This window comes from Canis lupus, chromosome 7 (assembly GCF_011100685.1).
Source record: "Canis lupus familiaris isolate Mischka breed German Shepherd chromosome 7, alternate assembly UU_Cfam_GSD_1.0, whole genome shotgun sequence".
NCBI lineage: Eukaryota > Metazoa > Chordata > Mammalia > Carnivora > Canidae > Canis > Canis lupus.
The window spans coordinates 79061373-79084926 of NC_049228.1; the positions used below are offsets into that span (position 1 = coordinate 79061373).

The 23554-nt window shown below is 55.4% G+C and overlaps 1 protein-coding gene and 1 pseudogene across 1 annotated transcript in view; one reads left to right on the plus strand and one right to left on the minus strand.

The window, feature by feature from the left end:
• Positions 1–23554, plus strand: part of MYO5B (myosin VB) — a 332931-nt gene that overhangs the window by 297597 nt on the left and 11780 nt on the right. Inside the window, exons 27-34 of the mRNA XM_038543976.1 lie at positions 1426–1491; positions 5478–5717; positions 6712–6812; positions 16501–16699; positions 16918–17011; positions 19081–19224; positions 21019–21170; positions 22712–22801. Coding sequence (XP_038399904.1) covers positions 1426–1491; positions 5478–5717; positions 6712–6812; positions 16501–16699; positions 16918–17011; positions 19081–19224; positions 21019–21170; positions 22712–22801 — 1086 coding nt within the window. The remainder of the gene's footprint in view (positions 1–1425; positions 1492–5477; positions 5718–6711; positions 6813–16500; positions 16700–16917; positions 17012–19080; positions 19225–21018; positions 21171–22711; positions 22802–23554) is intronic.
• On the minus strand, positions 8570–9570 carry LOC119872622 (annotated as a pseudogene).

Below are 23554 nucleotides of genomic sequence, written 5' to 3' on the forward strand. Positions count from 1 at the left end.
CTCTGCCCAGAACAAATGTACTGCACAGTTGTCTGTGGCCACGTGGCACGTCCACGCTCCTGGCTGGCCTCCCCCTGCGGCAGCAAGTAAAGAGCTGACTGGGACTGCTGCTGGTGCCAGAGGGAGGGCAGAGACAGGGACCTGGGCGGCAGCTTATAGGGCAGCAAGCCGTGTGGTCAGTGCAGCTGCCCTGAATCTGGGAGTGTCTGCGGGAGGCATCCCCTGACGCCCCCGTCTCTACCTGGATACACTGGACCCACGCATAGCAAAGTGGCTTTGCCTTGGATGGAAGATTGTAGACGCTGTAGATGATCTAATGAAGCGCAGTCAGGTTTTAGCTCCAAAACCCATGTTCTTCAAGGACCGTCACCCACAGATTGAAATCACCCCAAGCACCCCATCTATGAAGGTTTTCCTGCCCCTTCTTACTGACATTTGAAGTCCAGTAGCTGCCACATAGTTACAGGAGTCCTTGGTTCCCTGAATCCTGATGGGCTAGTGTGACAGCTGTTGCCGTCCACATCCCTCGGTGCTTACTGTCAGACGGTGGTCGCCGAGCACCATGGGCCAGCTGCCGGACTCTCCTTTGTAGGGTGACACTGAGGGAGCAGCTGGGAAAACACAATATACGTGTGCACACACATCCCCAAAAACCTAAAAATAACTAATGTCCTCAATAACGTGATTAGAGATTGACCTTCTTAATAAGTACACAGTGTTAGGAGCTAGTTTCCTCAGCTGCTGAAACAAAGTCCCACAAACGGGATGACTCAGACAACAAATTTATCCTCTCATTGGGGAGAGAATGAGAAACTTAAATTTTGGTTTAAGGTTTCAGCAGAACCGTGCTCCCTTAAAGCTTTTGGGGAATCTATTCCATGCGTCTGAGTGTCTGGTGTTGCTGGAAGACCCCTGACGTGGCTCCACATGACTCCAGTCTCAGCCTCCATTTTCACGTGGCATTCCTCTGTGTGTGTGCCTGTGTGTGTGTGCAAGAGAACTCTCTTCTTGCAAGGGTACCATTAGGGCCTGTCCTAATGACTCCTCGTGATTGGGTTTGATCTGCCAAGACCCCATTTTAAATTTGGTTACGTTCACAGGTACCGAGGAGTTAGGATTCCAACATCTCTTTTGTGGGGACATAATTCAACCCCCAACACAGTGTGTACATATTCGTATGCACAAGATCATATGGATAAAGTTAGGGAGTGAGGGCAGGCAGGCAGGAGGGGTTATTCATGGAGAGCTTCCTGGTGGCCAGAGCAGTGAGCTGTGTTTTGGGGGTGGGAGGGAAGTGGACACAGGAAGTGGGGAGTGCAGGCACTTGCACAAGAGCGAAACAAGCATGTGGCCTGTGGTTGGAAATACTCCCGTGGAGCAGCTGCCTCTAGTCCGGGCTCATCCTCTGACCCTCTGTCTATGCAGGTGGAACAAGCAAAGAATGACCTAGATGTGGACCAGGATGCAGATCTGGCCTACAATAGTCTGAAGGTAAGACGGTTGGTGGGCAAGTTCCTTGAACTCCCCGCATTCCCACCGTGGAGGATGGATGACGGAGTCTGTTCACAAGTGGAGCTGTCAACACATGATACCCCCTTAGTTTCTTCATCTTTGGGATGAGGACACAGCATGTGCTCACTCCAGGGCACTGGAATCTATCCACTAAGAGACACAGCTAGGTGTCCCACGATTTGGTTCAACTTTGGTACCAAGTACCTAGAGAGCACACAGACACCCTGCTAGGGTCTCGGGCCCACAAGACTGTCACCACTTCAGATGCCAGTCATATTGGTGGGTCCCAGGTCACCCACACTTCTGTCCAACTTGGCTACAAGTTGGGAATTCCCATAACCCCCTCCTCCAGTCTAATGTTAGAACCCAGCAGAGCATTTTTATTGACTGTTATTGATTTATTATAAAGGTTGCAACTGAGCAATAGCCAGAGGGAAGAAAGGGGAAGGGGGCCCTGAGACTGCACACCTCTCCAGGAACGCACTCTCCCTGCACCTCCACGTGCTCATCAACCTCAAGTCCTTTGAAGCCCCTGCTTAGGGTTTTATGGAGATTCCATTACACAGGCACCAGCGATACAATCGTTGGCCATTGATGTTTAGCTAAACCTCCAGCCCTCCTCTTCCCCTTTCGGGGAGTTGGTGAAAGGGGCTGTAAGCTCCAGTGCTCTGATCTCAGGTAGCTGGCCCCCATTCTCTTCCCCATAAACCAGGTGGGGCTGAAGGGGCTTGTGAAGACTTAAGATCCCTATTGGGAGGAAATGCCAAGGGTTTAGAACTCCTGAGGTGTGAATCCAGCCCTGGGCCCAAATATAACAAAAGACATTCCTCTGACTTCTATCACTAAGAGTTAGAGGAGTTTGTGAAGCTCTACACCGGGAACTGGGGCCAGAACCAAATATGTATTTGTTCTGATGTCACCTGCATCTTAACCTATGTGATACGGTTTCACTTCCGGTAACATGTGGCCAGTGGGGGACGAATCCACTTTCAACAATGATCTAGATCTGCACGGAGAGATGTAAGGCAGAGGGATGTCCCCACGTGCCCAGTGCTGGCTCAGTGAGAGCTGGCGAGGTCACAGGGTGGAAGGCCTCAGGCTCCAGGGCAAGCAGGCCCACATTGACTGCAGTGAGGAGCACCAGGCCCGGGGCCAGGAAGGGTGCACGGAAAAGGGGGCATCGGGGCACTCCTACTGCCTGCTCCCATTCCCGGGCACCTGTGCATCCAGCCTGCCGGGCCCGTGTGGTTCCACTTGTGGGACCACAGATAATTCTGGGAGCAGCTGCATTGCCCCAGGAGAACAGCCCTGAATCCTGCCTGCGGCTTTTTGAACCACTAGAGCCACAGAAGTGGGTGCCTCATGAGGGTTCTCCTTTCTGAATTATTGACTAGACTTATTTTTTTCATGTGATACTTAAAAGCTTCAAAACTCCATGGGAGAGAGGGGGGTGGGTGGGTGGGTGGTAGGGACCTTCCTCATAGCATTCTTCAGCTGCCGACCCTGAGCAAGTCATTAGGCTGATGGTCTAGCCCAGCAGGTCTCCAAGAGGGGTCTAAGGCCGGCATTGCTGCAGATGCACTGGAAATGCAAATTCTCAGCCTTGGCCCAGACCTGCCGTGTCACAGTCTGTTTTTAGTTGCCTTCTCGAGGTTTCTGTTACCCCTTCAACCTTGAGAACCACTGCTCTGGTCTGGGGGCAAAGTGCCGCCTCCAGGTCTCCCACCATTAAATCCAGTCAAAAGCTCCCCCTGCATCCAGCTGCCTCCTGGGAGGATGCTGCATGCTGTCCCGCAGGCCATTCCCACAGGCTACGTCGTCTCCTCCAGTGCCAGCATGGGGCTGGCACACACTTGTCCCAAGGTCCTGAAGCTCCGTAATGGCTCTGCGCCCTTGGGCCAGGGCTCTCAGGTTTCAAGACCCGGTTTCCCCCATTGTCTCCGGTGAAGCCTGACTTCACTTGTGCTCCTTGTCACAGAAGCTGGCCTGGGAGACCCCGCTGTGGAGGCTGGTGCCGTGCTTCTAACTTAGACCCTGACCATGAGGGAGGTGATGAAAACGGGGCATTTGGACCAGAAGCCTGGGCAACCTGTATAGTCAGTGGGCCTTTGCTTTCTGGGCAGGGAGAGCGGGAACTTGCTGTGCCCACCCAAAGCGTGGACCCTGCCTGCGCAGGAAAGATCTAAGCAGGTGACGAGTCTACACACGGGGCTGCTAGGCTGTCTTCTCTAACCCGACCCTTCCCAAACTGCATTTGACAAACCTGCCCCCAAGTACAGGGTGAGATGAGGCTCCCCCGGGAGGACCCCTCAATGTGTAGTGATTTTTGCTGAAACTGAATTCCCTGACTGGAATTTTATCAATGGGTGGGATCCTTCTCTAGTGCACGGAGGTGCAGAGGCACAGCGTTGGGGTATTGGGCTGCAGGCTCAGGCGTGTGCCCTGGAGGTAGGCGGCGGGGGCGGGGGTGGTGCTCAGGGCCCTCACACCTGCACAGGCTGCACAGGATGCTCAAATGCTTGAGGAGGGCCAGACTTATGCAGTGGGGTCAGAAGGTGGGACTCCTGGACCGGGCGTGGGGAGCCCGGGGCACTCGTCCCAATAGAACCTCTGAATTCATGTGTGCCTTCTCTGCTCCATCCTCAGTGTCCTCGCTCAGAAAACAAAGACGGTGTTTATTTTTTATTTATTTTTTCCTACTTTTATTTAAATTCAGTTTGCCAATATACAACCCCCAGTGCTCATCTCATCGTGTGAGATTATTTACATGGTCTCCCAGTTTTGTGGTCCTGTGGCTTCTGTGATAAATGTGCAACCAGTCCCCACTTATCCACCTTGTAGGGTGGTTTTTTTTGGGGGGGGGGGGGCGGTGGGTGGAGGGTGGATTTTGAATCCCGTATATTGCAAGGCCCTAAGAGCATTATATATAAGATTATCAAACTTTACATGGTCTCCCTTTGTCAAACACAAAGTTAGATATCATACCCAGATAACTTAAAATACATTCTAAAGTTGAATCTCAGGGCTCCTGGGGAGCCCAGTTGGTTGAGCATCTGCTTTTCACTCAGGTCATGATCTCAGGGTCCAGGGAATTGTTGACTAGACTTATTTTTCTCATGTGATACTTAAAAGCTTTCAAAACTCCACGGGAGAGGGGGGTGGGTGGGTGGGTGGTAGGGACCTTCCTCATAGCATTCTTCAGCTGCCGACCCTGAGCAAGTCATTAGGCTGATGGTCTAGCCCAGCTAATTACCCAGGGGGTAATAAATTTATATAAACTTATCAACTAGTCTGCTGCTTTCTCTCCCTCAACCTCTCCACTCATAAATAAATATAAAAAAAAAGTTGGACTTTAATGGTATTTTTGAGTCTGTACGCAGGCAGTTTTTCTCCTGCTGGCACTTGCAGCTGGTGTCTTTCTATGTGACCAGAACAACAAGAGCGTGTTCCTGGCATCCCCCAAAATCTTGGTCCACACAGTGCTCCTTAGAATAGGGGTGGGAGGGGTGCTCTCTAGAGAAGTAAGTTCAGGACATCCTGCAGTCCTTGTGCTCTCTTGGAAAGTCACAAAGTACATTCATGTATTAAGGTTTTAGAAAGTCTGGAGTTAAAATGTGTTGTTTAAAATTAACCTGGCGTTTGCACAGGATGGGTTTCATGGCTGGATACACTCGAAATACGCACACTATTGATCGCCTCAGGACTTCGGGGCCTGCTCTCATAGAGGCCTCAAGTGAAGTGCTTCACACCAACAATAGGGCTGTGGGTTCAAGTCCAGTTTTAACTATGGGCTTCTTGCCAGCCAGAACTTTTGCTGTTGCTGTTACTCTTACAATGAGAAGGTTGCTCTTAGCTTAATGGGAGGGCAGGGTGGGTTGATTCAGGAGGGTGCGGGGGGAAGGCTCCTGGGGCGAGAACCCCAGGTCCAAGGAGCCATGGAGTGTGCGGCTTGGGCTGTCTTCCAGAGGCAGGAGCTAGAGTCAGAGAACAAGAAGCTGAAGAACGACCTGAACGAGTTGAGGAAAGCCGTGGCCGACCAAGCCACACAGGACAACTCCTCCCACTGCTCCCCAGACGGCTATAGCCTGCTGCTGAACCAGCTCAAGCTGGCCAACGAGGAGCTTGAGGTTCGCAAGGAGGAGGTGCTCATCCTGAGGACACAGATTGTCAGTGCTGACCAGCGCCGACTCACTGGCAGGAGCACGGTAACCACACGGAACGGAGCGCTGGGCTGTGAGGGGGTGACACCGGGCGGTAGATGTGCTATTTTGTTGATGTATCTTCTTTACCCCTGAGAACCTTAAACCTAAAAGGGTAGCCACTCTTGCTCTAGGGCCTCCCATTAAGACAAGGCAAGATATTTGCCAGCCTCTCACCATGACCCTTCATGGCAGACTTTACTGCCAAGTTTCTGGAATCTTCTGAAGTTACTCAATATGAATGTGTTCAAAGAGAACAAAGGACAGAATTAGAAACAAGGGCCATGGCCTGAGCAGTCCCTTTGGCCTGGTTTTTCACCCCATGTTTTGTGCCTTGCTGTTTACTTCTATTCTCAGGTAGAGAGTCTTTCCTCTCAGCCCTCCCAGGGTGGCAAGGCCGGCTTAGCATTTGTTCCTAGTATTTTCACCTTCTGGGACAGATTGGGGAGTGGGAGGGAGGGCACAGAGGCCACCCGGGTCACTCTGGTAATGGCCAGGAATGGTGTGGGGGGATAAGACAGTCATGGGTGTGGGGGATCCATGCTGGGACAGATTATCACCCTGTCCTTCAGATTTGGGGCACTGCCACCTCCAGAGACACTGTCACTGTCCTCTTCCCTCTCACTACCCCACACTTGGGGCCTTTTGCAGCCAAGCCTTGTCATTCTGTGCCTGTGAAAGTCCCCTTCCTGCTTGGGTTTAATTGTTACTATTTGAGGTCATCCTAGGCCTTTGTTTTTCCCTAAAACCTTGGCAGAAGGTTGTTTGTTTTTAAGTAGTCTTGTCCAGCATGGAGCCCAAGGTGGGACTTCAACTCGCCACCCTGAGATCAAGACCTGAGCTGCCATCAAGAGTCAAACCCTGAACTGACTGGGCCGCCCTGGGCCCACCCCCACTCCCTCACCTCCTGCAAAAGCTTGTTTCCATATAAAGTCTATCAAGTCCTTTCATGACAGTTGTTGATGTTGCAAGAGTTTAATTTTAATCTGGGACCTTCTAGGAGCCAAGCATTAATGCGAGAACAAGCTGGCCTAACAGTGAAAAGCACGTGGACCAGGAAGATGCCATTGAGGCTTATCATGGGGTCTGCCAGACAAACAGGTAAGCACCACCTGCCAGTAAGTGTGCCTGGAGGAGGTGACGGGAAGGGGTCTGGCCCAGGCTCACGTGTGACGTTTGCTGTCTGACCAGGCCCCTTGCTCAGCATCAGGGGCTCCTTGTGACAGGAGGTAAATGAAAAGAGGCAGGCTCAGTGAATCCACATCCCTAGGAAACCCCTTGTTAGCTTCAGCAGCACTCCAGTAACACAGCTGGAGCCTCCAGAATGCAGATCTCCCCGGGAGCGTTGATGGGCAGCAGGAAGGACAGGTGAGAGTGGCTGGTGTCACTGAGAGGGAAGCCAGACCTGATGAGCCCCATGACCCGGGGCAGGGGTCTACTGCTGCTCTTTGCTTTACTACCTCCTGTACTCCACACAGCTGGTGGGCCTGGAGCCTAGCATTTCAGAGATGGAAGCCAAGCGAGGCGCCCCAGAGGTCGGATGGGAGAATGCAACTACTGCTATATTGGCTACAATGAGGTTTCTCTGGATTTTAGTGAACTGACCACCTCTAGACCCTCAAGGATGAGCTCCCCAGGTTAAGGTGGGAGCGCTTGACTGAGGCAGGTGGCAGGGCCTGGGTAAGACCCCTGGCTAGTATGGCAGAGTGCCTGCAGATGTGCACTCTGAAGTCCACACTCTGACCAGCTTATTAGTGGCTCCTTCATAACTGCTCAGTGCCTCAGTTTCCTCCTCTGAACTGGGGACTGTCCCAGAAGTGCACCTCCCAGGTGGTGAGGGAGAAGTCCAGGTGGGTTAGTCCGTGTGATGCACTTAGAATGCTGACTGCTGTTACTGATATTGTTGCCTCTCTGGCCCCGTGGGTCCTCGTAAGAGCAGCACCTCCCCTGAACGTGATCCTCAGTCACTAAGCATTTGTGCAGCATTGCCACAAACCACAAGCACATCCAGAAGATGTCAGGAGGTGGCGCTGGGAAGGCAGCGTGACATTGGCAAGAACGGCACAGAGTGACGTTGCAAACTTAGTGCTGTGGTTTCTAGGTCTCCCAAGCTGGCCCCTGCTTCTGCAGATAGGGAAACTGAGGCCCAGAAGGGGTGAGCTGCTCTGGCACGTAGCCCACCCAAAACTGAGTGGAAGTAGAATCCAGAAAGCCTGGCTCCCAGGCAGGGCTGCTTCCAGCGCGCTGTGTAGGTAATCAGAAGATGACGGCATCTACTCACCAGGAGGAGAGTTTCTGTCCCCGAAATGAAGGCGAGCCTCTCAGGGCTGACGCTGGAATCGAGGTTTAGTCATTTAAGATGATCCTGGGTAAAGAAATGTGTCGAATAAGAAAAACAAAACACGGGTAATACTGGAAATTAAGAAATAAAAAGGGACAGAAACAAGCTGGACCCTGATGAGGGACAGTGGGTGTGAAGATCTTTTTGGTTTTTTAAACCGTGACTGTTCTCAGCATTCAGCTCCTTTTTTATTCCCCCAAATGGTTGTGAGGGGTCCAGTCCCAGGGGCTGCTTACTCTTACCCTGGATTTGTCTTCCTTTGCAGCAGTAATCATAATGCTGATAAAATAAAAATCACTTTTTTTTTTTTTTTTGGCTGGGCACAGTATACTTTATTGATGGTACATGACAAGGTAGGGCTCCCCAAGCCCCTCCCCTTCCTCGGGGTCTAGGATGTAAATTGGAGGTCAGGATATTCTCAGTGTGTTGGGAGATTAAGTTGGGGCAGGGACTCCCCAGCAGCTGAGGGCTTCTCTCTTCCTCTTGTTCTTGCTGGGGCTGGTGGTCCAGGAAGCTCTTACTCCTTGGAGGCCATGTGGACCATGAGGTCCACCACCCGGTTGCTGTAGCCGAATTCATTGTCATACCAGGAAATGAGCTTGACGAAAAGGTCATTGAGGGCAATGCCAGCCCCGGCGTCGAAGGTGGAAGAGTGGGTGTCACTCTTGAAGTCACAGGAGACAACCTGGTCCTCAGTGTAGCCCAGGATGCCCTTGAGGGGGCCCTCCGATGCCTGCTTCACTACTTTCTTGATGTCATCATATTTGGCAGCTTTCTCCAGGTGGCAGGTCAGATCCACAACTGACACATTGGGGGTGGGGACACAGAAGGCCATGCCAGTGAGCTTCCCGTTCAGCTCAGGGATGACCTTGCCCACAGCCTTGATGGCGACAGTGGAAGCAGGGCTGATGTTCTGGGCAGCCCCTCGGCCGTCACGCCACAGTTTCCCAGAGGGGCCGTCCACGGTCTTCTGGGTGGCAGTGATGGCATGGACAGTGGTCATGAGGCCCTCCACGATGCCAAAGTGGTCATGGATGACTTTGGCTAGAGGAGCCAAGCAGTTGGTGGTGCAGGAGGCATTGCTGACAATCTTGAGGGAGTTCTCATACTTCTCGTGGTTCATGCCCATCACAAACATGGGGGCATCAGCAGAAGGAGCAGAGATGATGACCCTCTTGGCCCCGCCCTTCAAATGAGCTCCAGCCATCTCCATGGTGGTGAAGACCCCAGTGGACTCCACAACATACTCAGCACCAGCATCACCCCATTTGATGTTGGCGGGATCTCGCTCCTGGAAGATGGAGATGGACTTCCCATTGATGACAAGTTTCCCGTTCTCAGCCTTGACTGTGCCGTGGAATTTGCCATGGGTAGAATCATACTGGAACATGCACACATGTAGTTGAGATCAATGAAGGGATCATTGATGGCGACAATATCCACTTGGCCAGAGTTAAAAGCAGCCCTGGTGACCAGGCGCCCAATATGGCCAAATCCGTTCACTCCGAACTTCACCATCGTGTCTCGGGGACGCGGCTGGCACTGCACCAGAAGATGCGGCTGTCTGTCGAATGGGGAGGAGCAGAGAGCCAAAAATCACTTTTCTTAACATCTTAATATAATTGCATTCCCAGCAAGCCTGGGGCACAACAGGGGACTCCTAGCCCAAGACACCCAGTTAAGTACATAAGGAGCTTCGGGCAGAAGCCTGAAGAACGGGTTTGTAGCACCTATCACACCTGGAGAGCAACCTGAGCCAACCCCACCCGACCCTTGTGGGTTTGTGCGTCTCCTATCTGGGTAGTCCCAGAAGTGAGGGAGGACAGTGGGGGCCAGGCAGGCCAGGAGAACAGGCGATGATTCCTGGTGCCCCTCATGGCACCCGGCAGCGAGGCCATCTGTGACCCGGGCAGCCTCTGTGCTAAAGCACCCTGAACGCCGAGCTATCTCCCCTTTCCTGTGATTTCCCTATAATAGTGAATGTTCTGGTGAGAACAGAAGGTGTAGGATGCAGACATGATTTGGGGTCGGAGGGGTTGCAAAAAAATCTATCCTCTCCCTAGGAGAAGCTTACACTCATGCACTGGGTTTTGCTTACATTTCTGGAGGCTTCTCCCCACACCCAGTCACAGCCCCTCTGAGAGTCCTTGGTTTCCCAGTTTGGAATTTCTTTTGCTGACTAACTTCCAGAGTTTATAGAGTTCTGTTCAATCTTTATAAGGGCATCTCTTCTTTTGTTGTCAAGTTTGGGAAGAGAAGCCAGTGTTGAGGGTCTGTTCTGGCAGCAACCACAGGAATGTGGATGGCTCTCCTGCTTCCAGAAAGTGTTCACACTTGGGAACTAAGGGAATTGAGCAACATTATTACCATTTTACTTATGGCCCAAATCAAGGGAGGGCTGGTCCTTGCCTCAGAGATAGGCTGCTGTATACAGAGCGGAGTGTCCAGAGGGTTTGTTGGGGTTGAGGGGTGGGGAAGTGGGCTAGCAGGAGGGGCCAACCTCACTTCCAGGTGTGTACTCATCACAGAGCTAGGTAGGAGCAGGATGTGGTGAGGGCTCGGGTCTAGCTCTGGGAACAGTGCTCTTGTGGCCACTGGCCATTTCCACTCAAGTCTGTTGAGCTCCAAACTCAGAGTGCATTATTGGACCTTTGCTTGGGTCCCAGGAAAACTTGCAGTCCCTCCTACCCAGAAGGTTCCAGGAAACAACAGGCCTTTGGCATAGACAGGTTGCCTTGCCTGTCGCCTCCTGGGCGTAGACAGGTACACCTGGGGTCATTCCAGTGGGCCTGCGTGGGACTGTGCAGATCCTGCATAACCAGAAAGGGGGGTGTGTGTGGATTTCTTAGGTTTGGAGGTTGTGGCCTATTTGGCTCTGAGGGCCCACTGCTGTGGGATGGCCTGCTCAGAACCACAGAGGATGGGGGGCGAGCCTCATTCTCCCCAGCTCCCTTCTCTTGAGCCCTCACTGTTCCTGTTCCCAGCTGGAAACTCTTGGCTTATTTCTATGAGGCAATCATTCCCTCGTAACATTCCCAAAATGCAGCAGGGCCCAAGCCATCGGCACAATTCTGCCTGCTGTAAACCGTGGCTTAGCCTGGTGTATCCACAGACCATTCACCATCTTGTGGCCAAGCCAGTAATTTCAGACATTCCTCTTGCTCGCGGCCTCCTGTCTTTTTAAAGACTGGGAGCTGACCATGTTCTCGCTCCAAGGAATCTTGCCTGTTTCTGTCCACAGAGCGGCAGGTCCTTGAGGCAGGACAGAGGCATGGTAGTTGGGTCACAGCTGCCATCCTAATGTTACCTGCGGAAGGAAAGCAGGTGGTACCGGAGGCCCTTCCTGCTGCACAATTTCTACACTGAATCAGGTTACGTGATTACTGATCTAGAGGGAACCCCAGGCAAGTCAGCTGGGTACTTTCATTTTCACACACGAAGAAACAGGTCCAGGATGTATAGATGCTGGCCACGACCTACGCATCCTGGACCTGTTTTGGGGTGCCTGGTGTCACTGCCTTCTGCAGTCAGAGACTTTACCTGCTGCTAACTCGGTGCTGATTCGGGTGTATCTGTGTCTTTGGGGATGTGGCTCTGCGCGGTGATGTGTACACAGGAGATTCTCCAGGAGGGTTTGTGGATTTGCTCATTGACCTCGTGGGCTTTATTTTTTTTAAACTTCCCATAAGCTGTCATTTGGGGTTTTCCTTCTCCTGCCACTATGTGGGGCTCCCTTCTGGGCCTTCGCCCCTAATGGCACAAGCCACTGTGGTAGGATCGGTCCCCTTTCATCCAGGAACGAAGGCTGGACCTGGAGCCTGATGGCTGACACACACACACACACACCAGCACTGTGGGGTGGCTGGGCTGCATGGTCTTGGGTGCTTCATGCAGAATGCCTGGCGGGTTATAGGATTAGGAATTCCGAGGGTACATCCCTATGAACAGGGATCAAAGCTGACCACCTGGCGGTGAGTCAGCCAAACACCTGCCCCCAAGAGGCTGAGGGATGGGCCTCAGACTGCCATCCAGAGGACTGTGGGAATGTGGTGACCCTCCAAGAGGGCCGGCAGCCAGCCCTCCTTGGTCTGGAGGGCCAGCTGATATGGGCAGGGGAGAGGCCAGGTACAGGGGCCCCATGGGTTCCAGTCCCGGGGCCATGTCAGGCAGGCCCTCCCATCCTGGGGTCTCCTTACATGTGGCAAACAAGGTGAGCGGATGATCCTGCATGACTATTCAGCAATGGTATCCCCCTCCCACCCAGAAGGAATCCCTCCCAATGGTGCCCGTTTGTGCTAAAGGACTAGCTCCCAAAAGGCCCCTAGTTAAATGTGTTAATGGCCGAGGAGGGAAAGGTGCTAGGCCACCAGCACCCCCTAGACCCTGCCCAGGTCACCTTTGGGTTTGTTGGGACCCAGGGAGCACACAGTGGGGGTAGGTGCTGTGCGCGGGAGGCCATCTCCGGGAAGGCCCAGCCTTGGCAAGGGCCCCAGACATTTGGGGGCCAGAGTTCTACGTAGGAGAGGTCCCCAGGACACACTTAATGGCAGTGGAACCCCTTGCAGCCCAGCTGGACGGAAGGGAAGACAGGTACAGACACCAGAGTAGCCCCAGGAGCATTCCCTCCCTTGGGCTTTCCAGGGCGTGACCCCATAGCCAAGTGCCCGGCTTTGTACAAGCAGCAGCTATGTGAGCCCTGCAAGACGTAGGCCCCCCTTCCTTGGCTGAGCTCCAGGAAGGTAAAATGGGGAACTCTACCCCCGGGCCTCACAAAATCCATAGGGAGCAGTACAGGGGCTTCTGGGGGGGCCTGGGAGTTGGGGGAGAGGGGTTGCTGGTCTGTGACATCACCGGCCACTCTCCCATGGTTCCTGCCAGGACAGCTGGGATCCAGCCTGTAGGAAGAGGATACCCGGGGTAGAGAGGGGGAGCGGGCACCTTGGCAAGTCTGAGGAGGCTGCCTAGCACCCCATCCTGCTGGCCTCTGAGGATCTTCTGTGGGCCCAGGGCCATGGAGGGGGGCACATGTGGATGGGGGAGCATAGGACGGGCCACTCCTCTCCTGGAGCTGCTCTCCTGGCTTTGAGCAGACCCTGGGCCCCTGGGGAGGCCAAAGAATCTGCAAGAAGGCACCTGGCCATCTGCTGCCCAGGTTGGGTAGATAGGAGGGGTACAGCCCGGTCCTGGCAGGCCAGAGAGTTCAGCGGGCTTCCTGCGTGGCAGTTCCAGTTAACGTCTCTTCATGGACGACCGTAGTGAAGGCTGCAGGTGAGGTTAGCTAACGCCTTCATCGTGGTGTTAGAGGGAACAGCATCGGCATCGAGGAGCAGACGGTGCGCGGCTGCCTCCCACCCCCACCCCCACCCCCAACCTTGCCCCGCGGCTGCTCCCCAGGAGGCTCTGCAGCCTGCACCGGGCACCGCCTCCCTCCCCACCCTGAGCGCACCTCTGATTCTCCCTTTCCATTTCTGAGTCCTCCTGCGGGGGGGGCGGGCAGGGGAGAGAGCCCTTGTGAGAGCACACAAGCCCCCTTCTGGGACCCGAGCTGGGGGAGGGACATCCTTAGGTGCTCTGGTGCTGGTGACAGTGAAGAACAAAGGGAAGCCAGGGGGAGTTCCTGAGCTTTTCCTTCTGTCTGTTTCCAAACCTCAGCCAGAACAGCCTCAGTTTCTTGGACGTTGAGCCTCCCTGTCTCCCCTCTATACCATGTGCCCTGTTTATTTCTAGCAAGACTGAGGATTGGGGATATTTGAATGAAGACTGAGAGCTTGACTTGGCCTACCAAGGCCTAAAACAAGTCGCCAGGTCAAATCTGTGCCTCTTGCCTGTGCCTTATGCGTCCGCTCTGCATGCTCATGTCTATGCTTGACTGTCCACAGGCGTGCAGGCCAGGGCACAACTCGTAGGGGTGCTGCTGCACTGCCCTCAGGGCACCCGGCCAGCGCCATGCGTCCATGCTGTGGGGACAAGGTTGGGAGGCTGCTTGTTGGGGTCCAGGCAGTAGCCCTCGATGGGCCAGGATACAGATGCTCACAGGATTTGAAGAGTATGCTGCTTCGGGGGAGGATCCACAACTTGAATCTGGTTCTATTCGATTCCAGCATCTGCATCCGTGTACCACTGGCCTGCAGCCGTGGGTGAGACGTGTAGAGGGGAGGCTGGACATGGGTGACGTACGCCGGGGCCCACAGTGACTGCTGGCTTGTAGCTCTTGGGGTTGTGTTTGAGCCTCCCAGCAGCAGGGGGTATGGTGGCCCCCAGGCTCATTTCCCAGAAGAGGAAGGGGGGTGGAGTTGCTGGCCCAGCTCCCTCAGCCTGGTGGGTGGGAACCCGATGCCCTCAAGCTCTGCCTCTGAAGCTTTGCCTGCTGATGACCTACCGGAGGTCCCTTTATAGCAACAAGAATCGGTTGTTGAGAAAAGTCCAGATCGGCTGGTGCTTGAGGCCATGTGTCTCCTGGCCCTGGGTGCAGCGTGACCCCACTGCCTGTGAGCAGGGCAACCTCTGGTCTAACAGGGATCAGAGTGGGACCTGCCTCAGGGGTCATCACAAGGAGTAGGGTTAATGCAGGTATGTTGTCTGGCTGGCACATGGTAAGCAGAGTCATTGTCAGCTCACGGTGGTCATGGCAGCTGTTATTCAGTGAGCTCTGTCCCACCAAGAAGTCTGTTTTATTGGGGTGAGGGGGATCTACATGTCAAGCCAGGTGCTTCCTTATGGCTCCCTAGCAGCAGAATCGATTTTTTTTTTTTTTAAATAAGCAAATATGCAACATGAACAGAACTGAAAGCGCAGACCTAGGCATCGGGAGACCCAGCTTCTAGAACCAGCTCTGTCGCTGCTGTGGCCTCAGAGCTCTAGCCCTCAGTTAGGGGGTGTCTCACTTGTGCTGGGGCAGGTATCTTGTACCTTGTCCAGGGCCCTGGGCTAATCCCCCTAATGACACTCTGTGTGCAGAGCAAGACAGCGCCAGGCATGAACTCGCATGGCACGAATCAGGAGCTGCATCTTCGGGGCGAATCCCTAGAGCCCTGGCTGTCTGCTCTCTGGGTAGGTTCGTGACTCAGTGGTGATGCCCTTGGTGTGTTGTCGCCAGGGTTGGATGCTCCCGAAGTATTGCGAGTCCTCTAGGATGCTGATTTAGTTACAGAACCCTTGGCCACGATCCTCACGTTATTAGTGCTTTCACCCGATGCTGCTGCCTGTGGCGAGCAGGTCAGTCAGTCACGTCTCCATTTCCCCATGTGTGTGAACCTGCTGAGAAGCCCCTGAGAGCCAGGCATTGCATTCAGTGCCCCTGGGAGCTGACGGAGCTCTGGGAGGCCTGGGCGTGTCCGTGGGGGACCAGATGGCAGATGCTCCCCATCTCTTGCTCCCTCAAGACTTGCTCCTTCCTCTCTTTTGGCCCAACTAGTGGAACTGTAAAATTAAAAAATAAAAAATAAACAAAAAGGCCTCTTTGTCTCCCTGCCTCCCGGGCAGCTGGGAGCTCTTAGAGGCGCTTCTGAGGCGCTTCCAGGTTTCTACCTCTGCTAGACTCTGGTCAGCATCCTTGCATCCCTGAAAGAAACCGCAGGGAATGTTCCACCGCGGGGATCGTGTCCACGGTGTCCGACCTCCCTTTTGTCCAGAACCCCCTACCTACCCTTCATGTGACCGTGTATTGCCTGGAATCAGAGAGTCTACCCCAGAACCCGAGAAGCCAGCACCTCGTTCACATTAGAACTTCCTGAGGACGAGGCGGTGGCTGCTTAGGAAGCTTCCCCCATCCCTGGCCTCCTCATAGGGCAGATGGAGCAGGTGTCCCCCAGAGCTGCCTGGGGGCTTGACCCAGAATCCTCCGGGACTTCTCTCTGACCTTCCCCAGGTCTCCTCAAAGTCTTTTCGCTTCTGGCCCCGACACCAGCTGATTGCAAACCTTCTCCCCAGATCATTTGCAAAGAGGCTGAGTGTCTGTTTTGACTTGAAAAAAAAAATCGTCTATTTATGGCCACAGATAAAGTGGAGGTGGTGGTGAAGATGAGGAGGAAGGGGCTAAAGCTTGCAGATGCTCTACTACAGGGACGCCGGCGGTGCAGGAGTGCAGTGCGCTAGGGTTCTGTCCTAACGAGGACATTCCTGTGAGGTTTGGGCAGATGTGGGTACTTGTATGTAAGTGATGCCGTGAGACATTTCTGTGGCTGGCATGTTGGCACAGAGACTGTCTCCCAATCCCAGGCCAATCGCCTGCAGCTGGCGAGGAATGGGGAGCACGAGGAGGGGGTGTCAAGGACGGGGCCTCAGCCCCGGGTGTGCAAGTTCCCATTCCCGGAGAGGTCAGGCTGGCCTGCTGGCCAATCCACCCCTCGCGTCCTTCCCCTGTTGGTCTGTGTGGTCCGTGCTGCCGCCATGTGCTTGGCATTGCCTGCTGCGCGCCCGTGTGCCTCACCCGCCCTGCAACTTGCACAGGTTGCTGGAGGCGCAGCTGCAGGCACAGGGCCGCGAGCACGAGGCAGAGGTGGAGGCACTTCGGGCCCAGGTGGAAGCCCTGAAGGAGGACCTGGACAGGCAGCAGCAGACCTTCTGCCAGACCCTGCTGCTGTCCCCGGAGGCCCAGCTGGAGTTCGGGGTCCGCCAGGAGCTGACCCGGCTCACCAACGACAACCTGGTGAGCGCCCTGCCCGAGGGCCACACCCTGAGAGCTGTGGGGCCGCCCTGGCCTTTCACTTAGGGGGGCGAGGTTGGGGTCCTTGGCCATGCAGCGGAACAGAGATTCCAGAACCTCCCTTCCCCCACCATCAGCAAGGGTCTGTGGCTCCCAGGAACCTGCCCCGCCCTCCAGGGCATGGTTGGGCCTGTCCTAACGCTGCTGCCTTTGGATTTTAGGACCTCAAAGAACTGGTCGAAAAGCTGGAAAAGAATGAGAGGAAGCTTAAAAAACAGCTGAAGATTTACATGAAGAAAGTCCAGGACCTGGAAGGTGGGGCGTACTTGTGTGTGTGTGTGTGTGTGTGTGTGTGTGTGTGTGTGTGTGAGAGAGAGAGAGAGAGAGAGAGAGAGAGAGAGAGAGAGAGAGATGAAGCATGCATGTGGCTCAGTCCCAAGCAAGACGAGGGAAGGGACCACCTGCCTCCCTCTGCACACCCTTCCTGCCTCACCCATTGTCTGGGCTGGGCCTGTCCAGCTGTGGGATAGACCAAACTGGACCCACCAGCTCACATATTCTCAGTTGGCCAGAATCGGGACACAGACCCAGCAGGGGCTTGGATGCTTCCTCTGAGACGTGGCCTTGTGGCCCTGTGGCCCTGCAGCCCAGTGACCCTGTGGCCCTGTCCTAAAGGGCTGGGAGGCAAACATGCTGTAGAAACCATGCTTCATGACCCGCAGACCCTGAGCACAGGGGCCTCGCTGCCTGTGATGGCCAGGCAGGAAGGACAGGGGTCAGTCCTGTAACTAATCTTCACACAGGAACCTGGCCCAGAGAGCTCAGGCAGGTTCAAGTGGCTCTTTCAGAAACATCTGGAATGTTCTTTTCCTCTGAGTCCTTGCTATAGATCTGTTGCTCCCACCCCTCTTGGCACGTGCCACCTGGCTTGGGATCCCCTCTTGGTCCCCTCGCTGCCCGGATCCCCCACCATCACCACCTGGATCCCCTTCATCTCAAGAGCCTGGTCCCCAGGGCTTGAGTCCGTCTCATGCTGTCCTAATACCAAGGACCCCTGGGCACCACGCCCCCCACAGGTGTCATTTGTTTGATTGCCGGCTCACATCCACCCTGAGCACAGTGACAGCCCTGGAGGCCCCCATGCACCCTCGAGTTTCTCTGTTCTCTCCAGGTCTCATTCTCCTGGTCGCTCAGGCTTCAGGTCCCTCTCTTGTTCAGGCCCAAGCACCTTGTGTGTGCTCTCCTTGAATACTCTGTGCCACCCTCCTCTCCCCTAGCCCCCCAGGACAGTGGGGCCTCCACATTGCCCACTTGTGCCCCTGTTGCTGTGTCCATTCATTACCTCCTTCCCCCTGGACTGCAGTGCTCCCCCCTCCAGCAGCACCTGCCTGCCTCCGTGAGCTCCTCTCCTGTGCTGTCCGGGCCGGGTGGGTATATCAGCTCCTTCCCACCTGGCTGTTGAGGTCCTGCCCATCCTTCAGCCCCTCTCCCCCCAGGGAGCTCCACCAGCGAGTCTGTCCAGCCTCATCACCACACTTGGGGCTTGGCGCTAGGGCCAAGTTACAGGCAGTTTGCATGTCCAGTGAAATGCACCGATGCAGTCCCTTAGCTGAGTGGTCCACCATCGAATACCCCACCAGCTCTGCTCCCCTGCTGAGAGCACACTACCCTGCACACAGCAGCCCATGGACACGATGGGGGCAGCCCTGCGGACGCCCACCACCCTGTCCCCTTGTGTCAGGCTAACAGAAGTCCCAAGCAAGGTTTGACGCGGCCTTTGTTCCCCGCCCCAGTCCCACCACCAGAATGCCTCCTAAGTAATCCCCTTATGTCCTTGCACAGATGGCATGTGGCAGCCGTGCTCCTTGATCTCCTTGATGTGCCCCCGGGGTCTATGCCACTGGCACCAGCCTGCTCCATGATGGTGCCCAGGCCTCGCATACCTGTCCTGTGGCCACACACAGGGAACCGAGTTGGGCAGGCCTAGCCAGGGCCCATGACAGCCTTGCACACAGTAGCCCTGTTTTATAACAGCTGCATGGGGATAAACAGCTGCCTGGCAGGACAGGCTGTGCACCCTGCATTCTGTGTCCTTCCCAGGTCTTCTCTGGTCTCCCTGCCTGGGGTGGCATCTCCCCTACCCTTATCCCCTCCCAGACTCCAGTGCCTGGTGCTAAGATCCTCGGGTCACCCTTGGCATGTGGCCTGGGCTGCGGGGACCGACCACATCAGCAGTGTGGGAGCTCAGAGAACCCAGAATGCTGGGTCCCCGGGTCCAGACCCAAACACACGCCCTTGACCTAAGGCCCCCCTGCCCCTTGGGCCTACAGCCTGGAGGTCTCTGTTCACGCCCTTCCTTCCCCCACCGTCTCTTTCCTGCCCAGCTGCCCAGGCACTGGCCCAGAGTGAGAGGAGGCGCCATGAGCTCAACAGACAGGTCACTGTCCAGCGGAAGGAGAAGGACTTCCAGGGCATGCTAGACTACCACAGGGAAGATGAGGCCCTTCTCATTCGGAACCTGGTGACAGGTCAGGACGCTCTGTCTCACCACCCCCGCGTGCTCCATCATTGCCAACCCCCCATTCCCCATGCTGCATTCCCCCGCCCCCATCCTCAGCCCTCATCCCCTGTCCCCCCTTGTTGCGGCACTGCTAACAAGCTTCCAGGTGGTATTCATGCGAGACCTCTTCCCTGGCCTCCCACCCCTGGCCTCATAGCCGGTTGTACCCATTCCCTCACCCTAGTTTTGCTGCACCCGGTTTCCACTTGCCTGCCTTGAGCTGTGTACGCAGCCCAGGGCAGCAGCTGCCTGCAGAGCAGGGAAGGAGGCTTGGAGGAGACAGGCTGGAGGGGAAAAGGGAGGATGGTTGGCAGCCTGGTCCTCTGGACCCTGAGCCACGAGCCTCATTACTTGGAGCCTTAGGTTTTCTGTAAAGTGGAGAATGTGGGTGGTACAGTGGATGGGAGATGCAGCAGGGGGGATGTGCCAGACGCCTCTGTGTGGGGATCTGAGGAAGCAGGCGCTTTTGCAGGGGCATCGGGGGATCACCTAAGAGGGGAACGTTATTTCAGGGAAACGTCCTTTTGCCAAGGCCCCACCCTGCTGAGCCCCTCCCGGGGCCTGAGCGCTGCAGAGCAGGGTGTCTCCAACCTCGCGCAGAGTTTACTTCAGTTCTTTGCTTTGGGTATCTTCAGTAACTAAATATCTTGGCACCTTTTCTAAAGGCTGATTCCCCCCAAAGTTGCCCAGCACTTTGGCAGGAGTCCTCTCGCTTCCTTAAACAGGCTGCATCTTATTCTAAGGCAGTGAGGAATGAGCCCTTAACCTCTGGTGCAGGAAACTCCCAAGTTCACAGCATTACAGTGAAAAACAATGAGAGTGCTTGTGCCAGCAGACAGATAGCTCCTTCCCACTGTCCCTGCTCAGGTGGCCCCAGACGGGCCGTCTCCCGGGAAGCCGCCCCGGCACAGGATGCCCGGTCCCCTTCCCTTGCATCATCCAAACAAATGCTAGGACTCTGACTCCTGCTAGGTGCCCCGCACCGTCTAGTTGCTGCGGAGCGCAGAGAAGTGTAGAGCCATGGTCCCTGCCCCCAACATGTCAACACCCAGCTGGGCGGACCTAGCAAGTGTGTGGGAAACAGGACTCAGAGAGCAGTAGGACAGCCCAGGACAGGATACACTGCTGGCAGGCTGGACGGGGCTCAGGCGTCATGCCCTGGCACTAGAGGCCACAGAGAGGGGCTCTGGACACTCCTCGGCCATCCTGGCTTGCCGCTGGCTCCAACCATGTCTGGGCTGCAGCTGCCAGGTAAATAGCCTCCAAGCGGATTGCTAAGTGGCCCCTGCCCGGGCCCTGGCACATGGGGTCTGTGTGGGAGTACGCGGTTTGCCAAGCTCTCCAGGGGCCTGCCCTTGTGGCTGCGGCAGGAAGTGGTGTCCGCTCGGAGCCCCCTCTGGCTGGTGGGTGAGCTGGCCTCTCGGCGCCCAGGGCAATGTCCCCTGAGTGGAGACCTGAGTGGTGAGCCACCTGTGGGCTCGTTTCCTTCATATCATCAGGACCAGGCATGAGGAGCAAGTTTCTCTAGTCCAGGCAGCCAGGAATGTGCTTTGGTTAGTTTGGAGTATTTAATTAGTTTGTGAAACAGGGTCAGAAGGTGTCCCACTTGGGCCTGACTCCTCCCACCCCAGCCCTCCCCCAGCCCCCATGGGAGGTTATTCTTAGGTGAGCTTCAGGGAAATATGGAAAATCTCTGTACTTCAGTCTCCTCAGAGCCCCAAGCACCTGCTATCATCTAATTCTCACTGCTTGTTGCTGTTAGACCTGAAGCCGCAGATGCTGACGGGCTCAGTGCCCTGCCTCCCTGCTTACATCCTCTATATGTGCATCCGGCACGCCGACTACATCAACGACGACCTCAAGGTGCACTCCTTGCTGACCTCCACCATCAATGGCATTAAGAGAGTCCTGAAGGTAGGGGTCCCAGGCCCGGGGGTGGTGCTTGGCAGCCGGTGTAGGGAAGCCTGCAGCTTCCCCAGCCTTGCCCTGCCCAGGCCACCCTCAGCCCTGAAGGTGACGGACAGGAACGCAGAAGCAGCTTGCCGATGGAAGTGGGCAGTTTCCAGAGAAAGGATGCTCAATCTTAGAAAGGACCCCCAAATCCACTATTGCCATCCCACCGCCTGCAGGGGCCCTGCGACTTTAAAAAGCCATGACCAGAGGTGGAGGAGGATGGTCCGCCTGATTCAGGGGCAGGCTGACCCCACAAGCTGAATACAGGCCTTGTCCCAGACCTTCCCAAGGAATTGGGTGCCTGCTCCCCAGGCAGGTGGTGGCACAGGAAGGGTGCATATGCTTATCAGTCTCCAGAGTGAGGGGGCCCAGGCCAGGACAAGGCTGCTTCCAGGGCACAGAGGGATCCCAGGTGGTGGCAGCCGCTGCAGTAAGAGGCTGGTCAGGGTGCCGAGGCTCAACTGTGCAGGAGCTATGCTGAGCGGTGAGGCCTCAGTAAGAGCGATGGTCCTTCCCCACAGGCCCAAGCCCCAGGCAGCCCTGCCCTGGTTCTCACACACACACTGCCACTCTGGGATGCATGTCATCTTCAAAAGTGCGGAGTCCAGATGCTGAGACCCACTGAGCCTCTGTCACCTGCATCCCCTTTCCCTTCTGGGAGTGAGCGAGCTCCAGCTCATAGCTTTGAGCTTCATGCCAGCCTGGTGTTAGTAACTGTACCTCTGGCTCGGCTTGGCCCGGCTGGGCCTTGCCCTGCACCACAGAGGCAATCTTATCCACACTTGGCACTAAACAAACATGCTGGCGACACTCAGATCTGGGTCCCCTGCCTTGACCCCTAGCACGGGCTCTGCCCGGGAGCTTGTACCAGTCTGAGTGAGTTGAGGGCTGGCTTCAGGCCATTGCCTCAGGGGAAGCTTTCCTAACCACTGGGCTCCGCTAGCTGTGCCCAGCCCTAACAGTCGCTTCCTGTCCGACTCCCTTGTTTTATTGTCCTCAAAGCTCCCACCTCTGACATTAGGCAGGGATGGTTTTAGCTGACAAGGTGAGCTCGGTTCAGTCATTGACCCTAGGATAGGAAACTATCCTGGCTCTTGGGTTTTCATCCAGGTATGGTTTATAGTCCTTTTCCAGAGGGTTGAAACCATTGGGTATCTGATCGCTCAATAAATATTTCACTGGCATGCTCCGTCCATCCCTTAGGTTGGATCACGAATAGTTCGGAGCAGGGCCAGCGGCCTCGTGGTCAACACACAGCCCAGGCTGCACAGCTGCGTCCCGGTGACGAGGGGACCCAGGGAGGGGTCTCTGCGCCATGCTTGGTAGTGAAGGGATGGGACTGCCACCCCTTGACCAGGATCTCCTCTTGGGGACCGGCCATTGTCGTGTCTGCTGGGAGCATGCTCAGTAACTTTGGAAACCTGGAAAGAGAAGCCCCAGGTGAGCATTTTACCAGACAGCGGAGCCCTGCTGCTAATGGGGGTTGTCCTTTTCTTTCACAGAAGCACAATGAGGACTTTGAGATGACCTCATTCTGGTTATCCAACACCTGCCGCCTCCTTCATTGCTTGAAGCAGTATAGTGGGGATGAGGTGAGTGCTAAGACAAGCCCAGCCCCTAAAGGGCACCTGAGAACCACCAAAGTACCCCCAAAGCCTCACTTCCTGGGCCATAGCGATGTGCGTCCTGCTTCAGGGCACCTCAAATCTCAGCTCAGAAGGGGGCTGGGGGTATCGTGGGAGGCAGTCCTCTATCCAAATATGCCCCCACCCTGAGAGGATGTACGGTCTTTGGGGTGCCCTCTGGGACCTCGGGCTCTGAGCATACCTTCCTCTGTCTACCTGGTAGCTCAAAGCAGGAGCAGAGAGGGCACAGGATACCTGTCTGCTAGGTGGCCTCAAGGACCCTGCAGCCCCAGAAAGCACCCTGAATCAAATGAGGTGGGGAAATGAGCTTATATGACCCATCCATTATCCGAGAGCCACTGGGACTCTCCAGGGAGACCCTTGTGACCTGACCTCTCTGGAGCAGCCCCCTTTCAGCGAGCACTGGAAGGAAGCTCAGTGAGTTGTCAGATGTGTGACATGATCTCCTCAGCCAACCAAGTAGTTAATCCATCTGAAGGCGGACACGGAGAAGAGGCACAACACAATCAAACTACATCTGTGCACCTTGACCTTAAGGCCCAGCTTCCCGCTTCTAACCAAACTTGATTCCTTGACCTGCTGCCCTCCTGGGTACATTATGTCATCCTCTACTCTGGACTCCGAGGGCCCAGCTTCGTCTGGAGCCCACATTCCCCCACTCTGGCCCCTGAAGGAACGGTGCCCATGCTCTGCATTCAG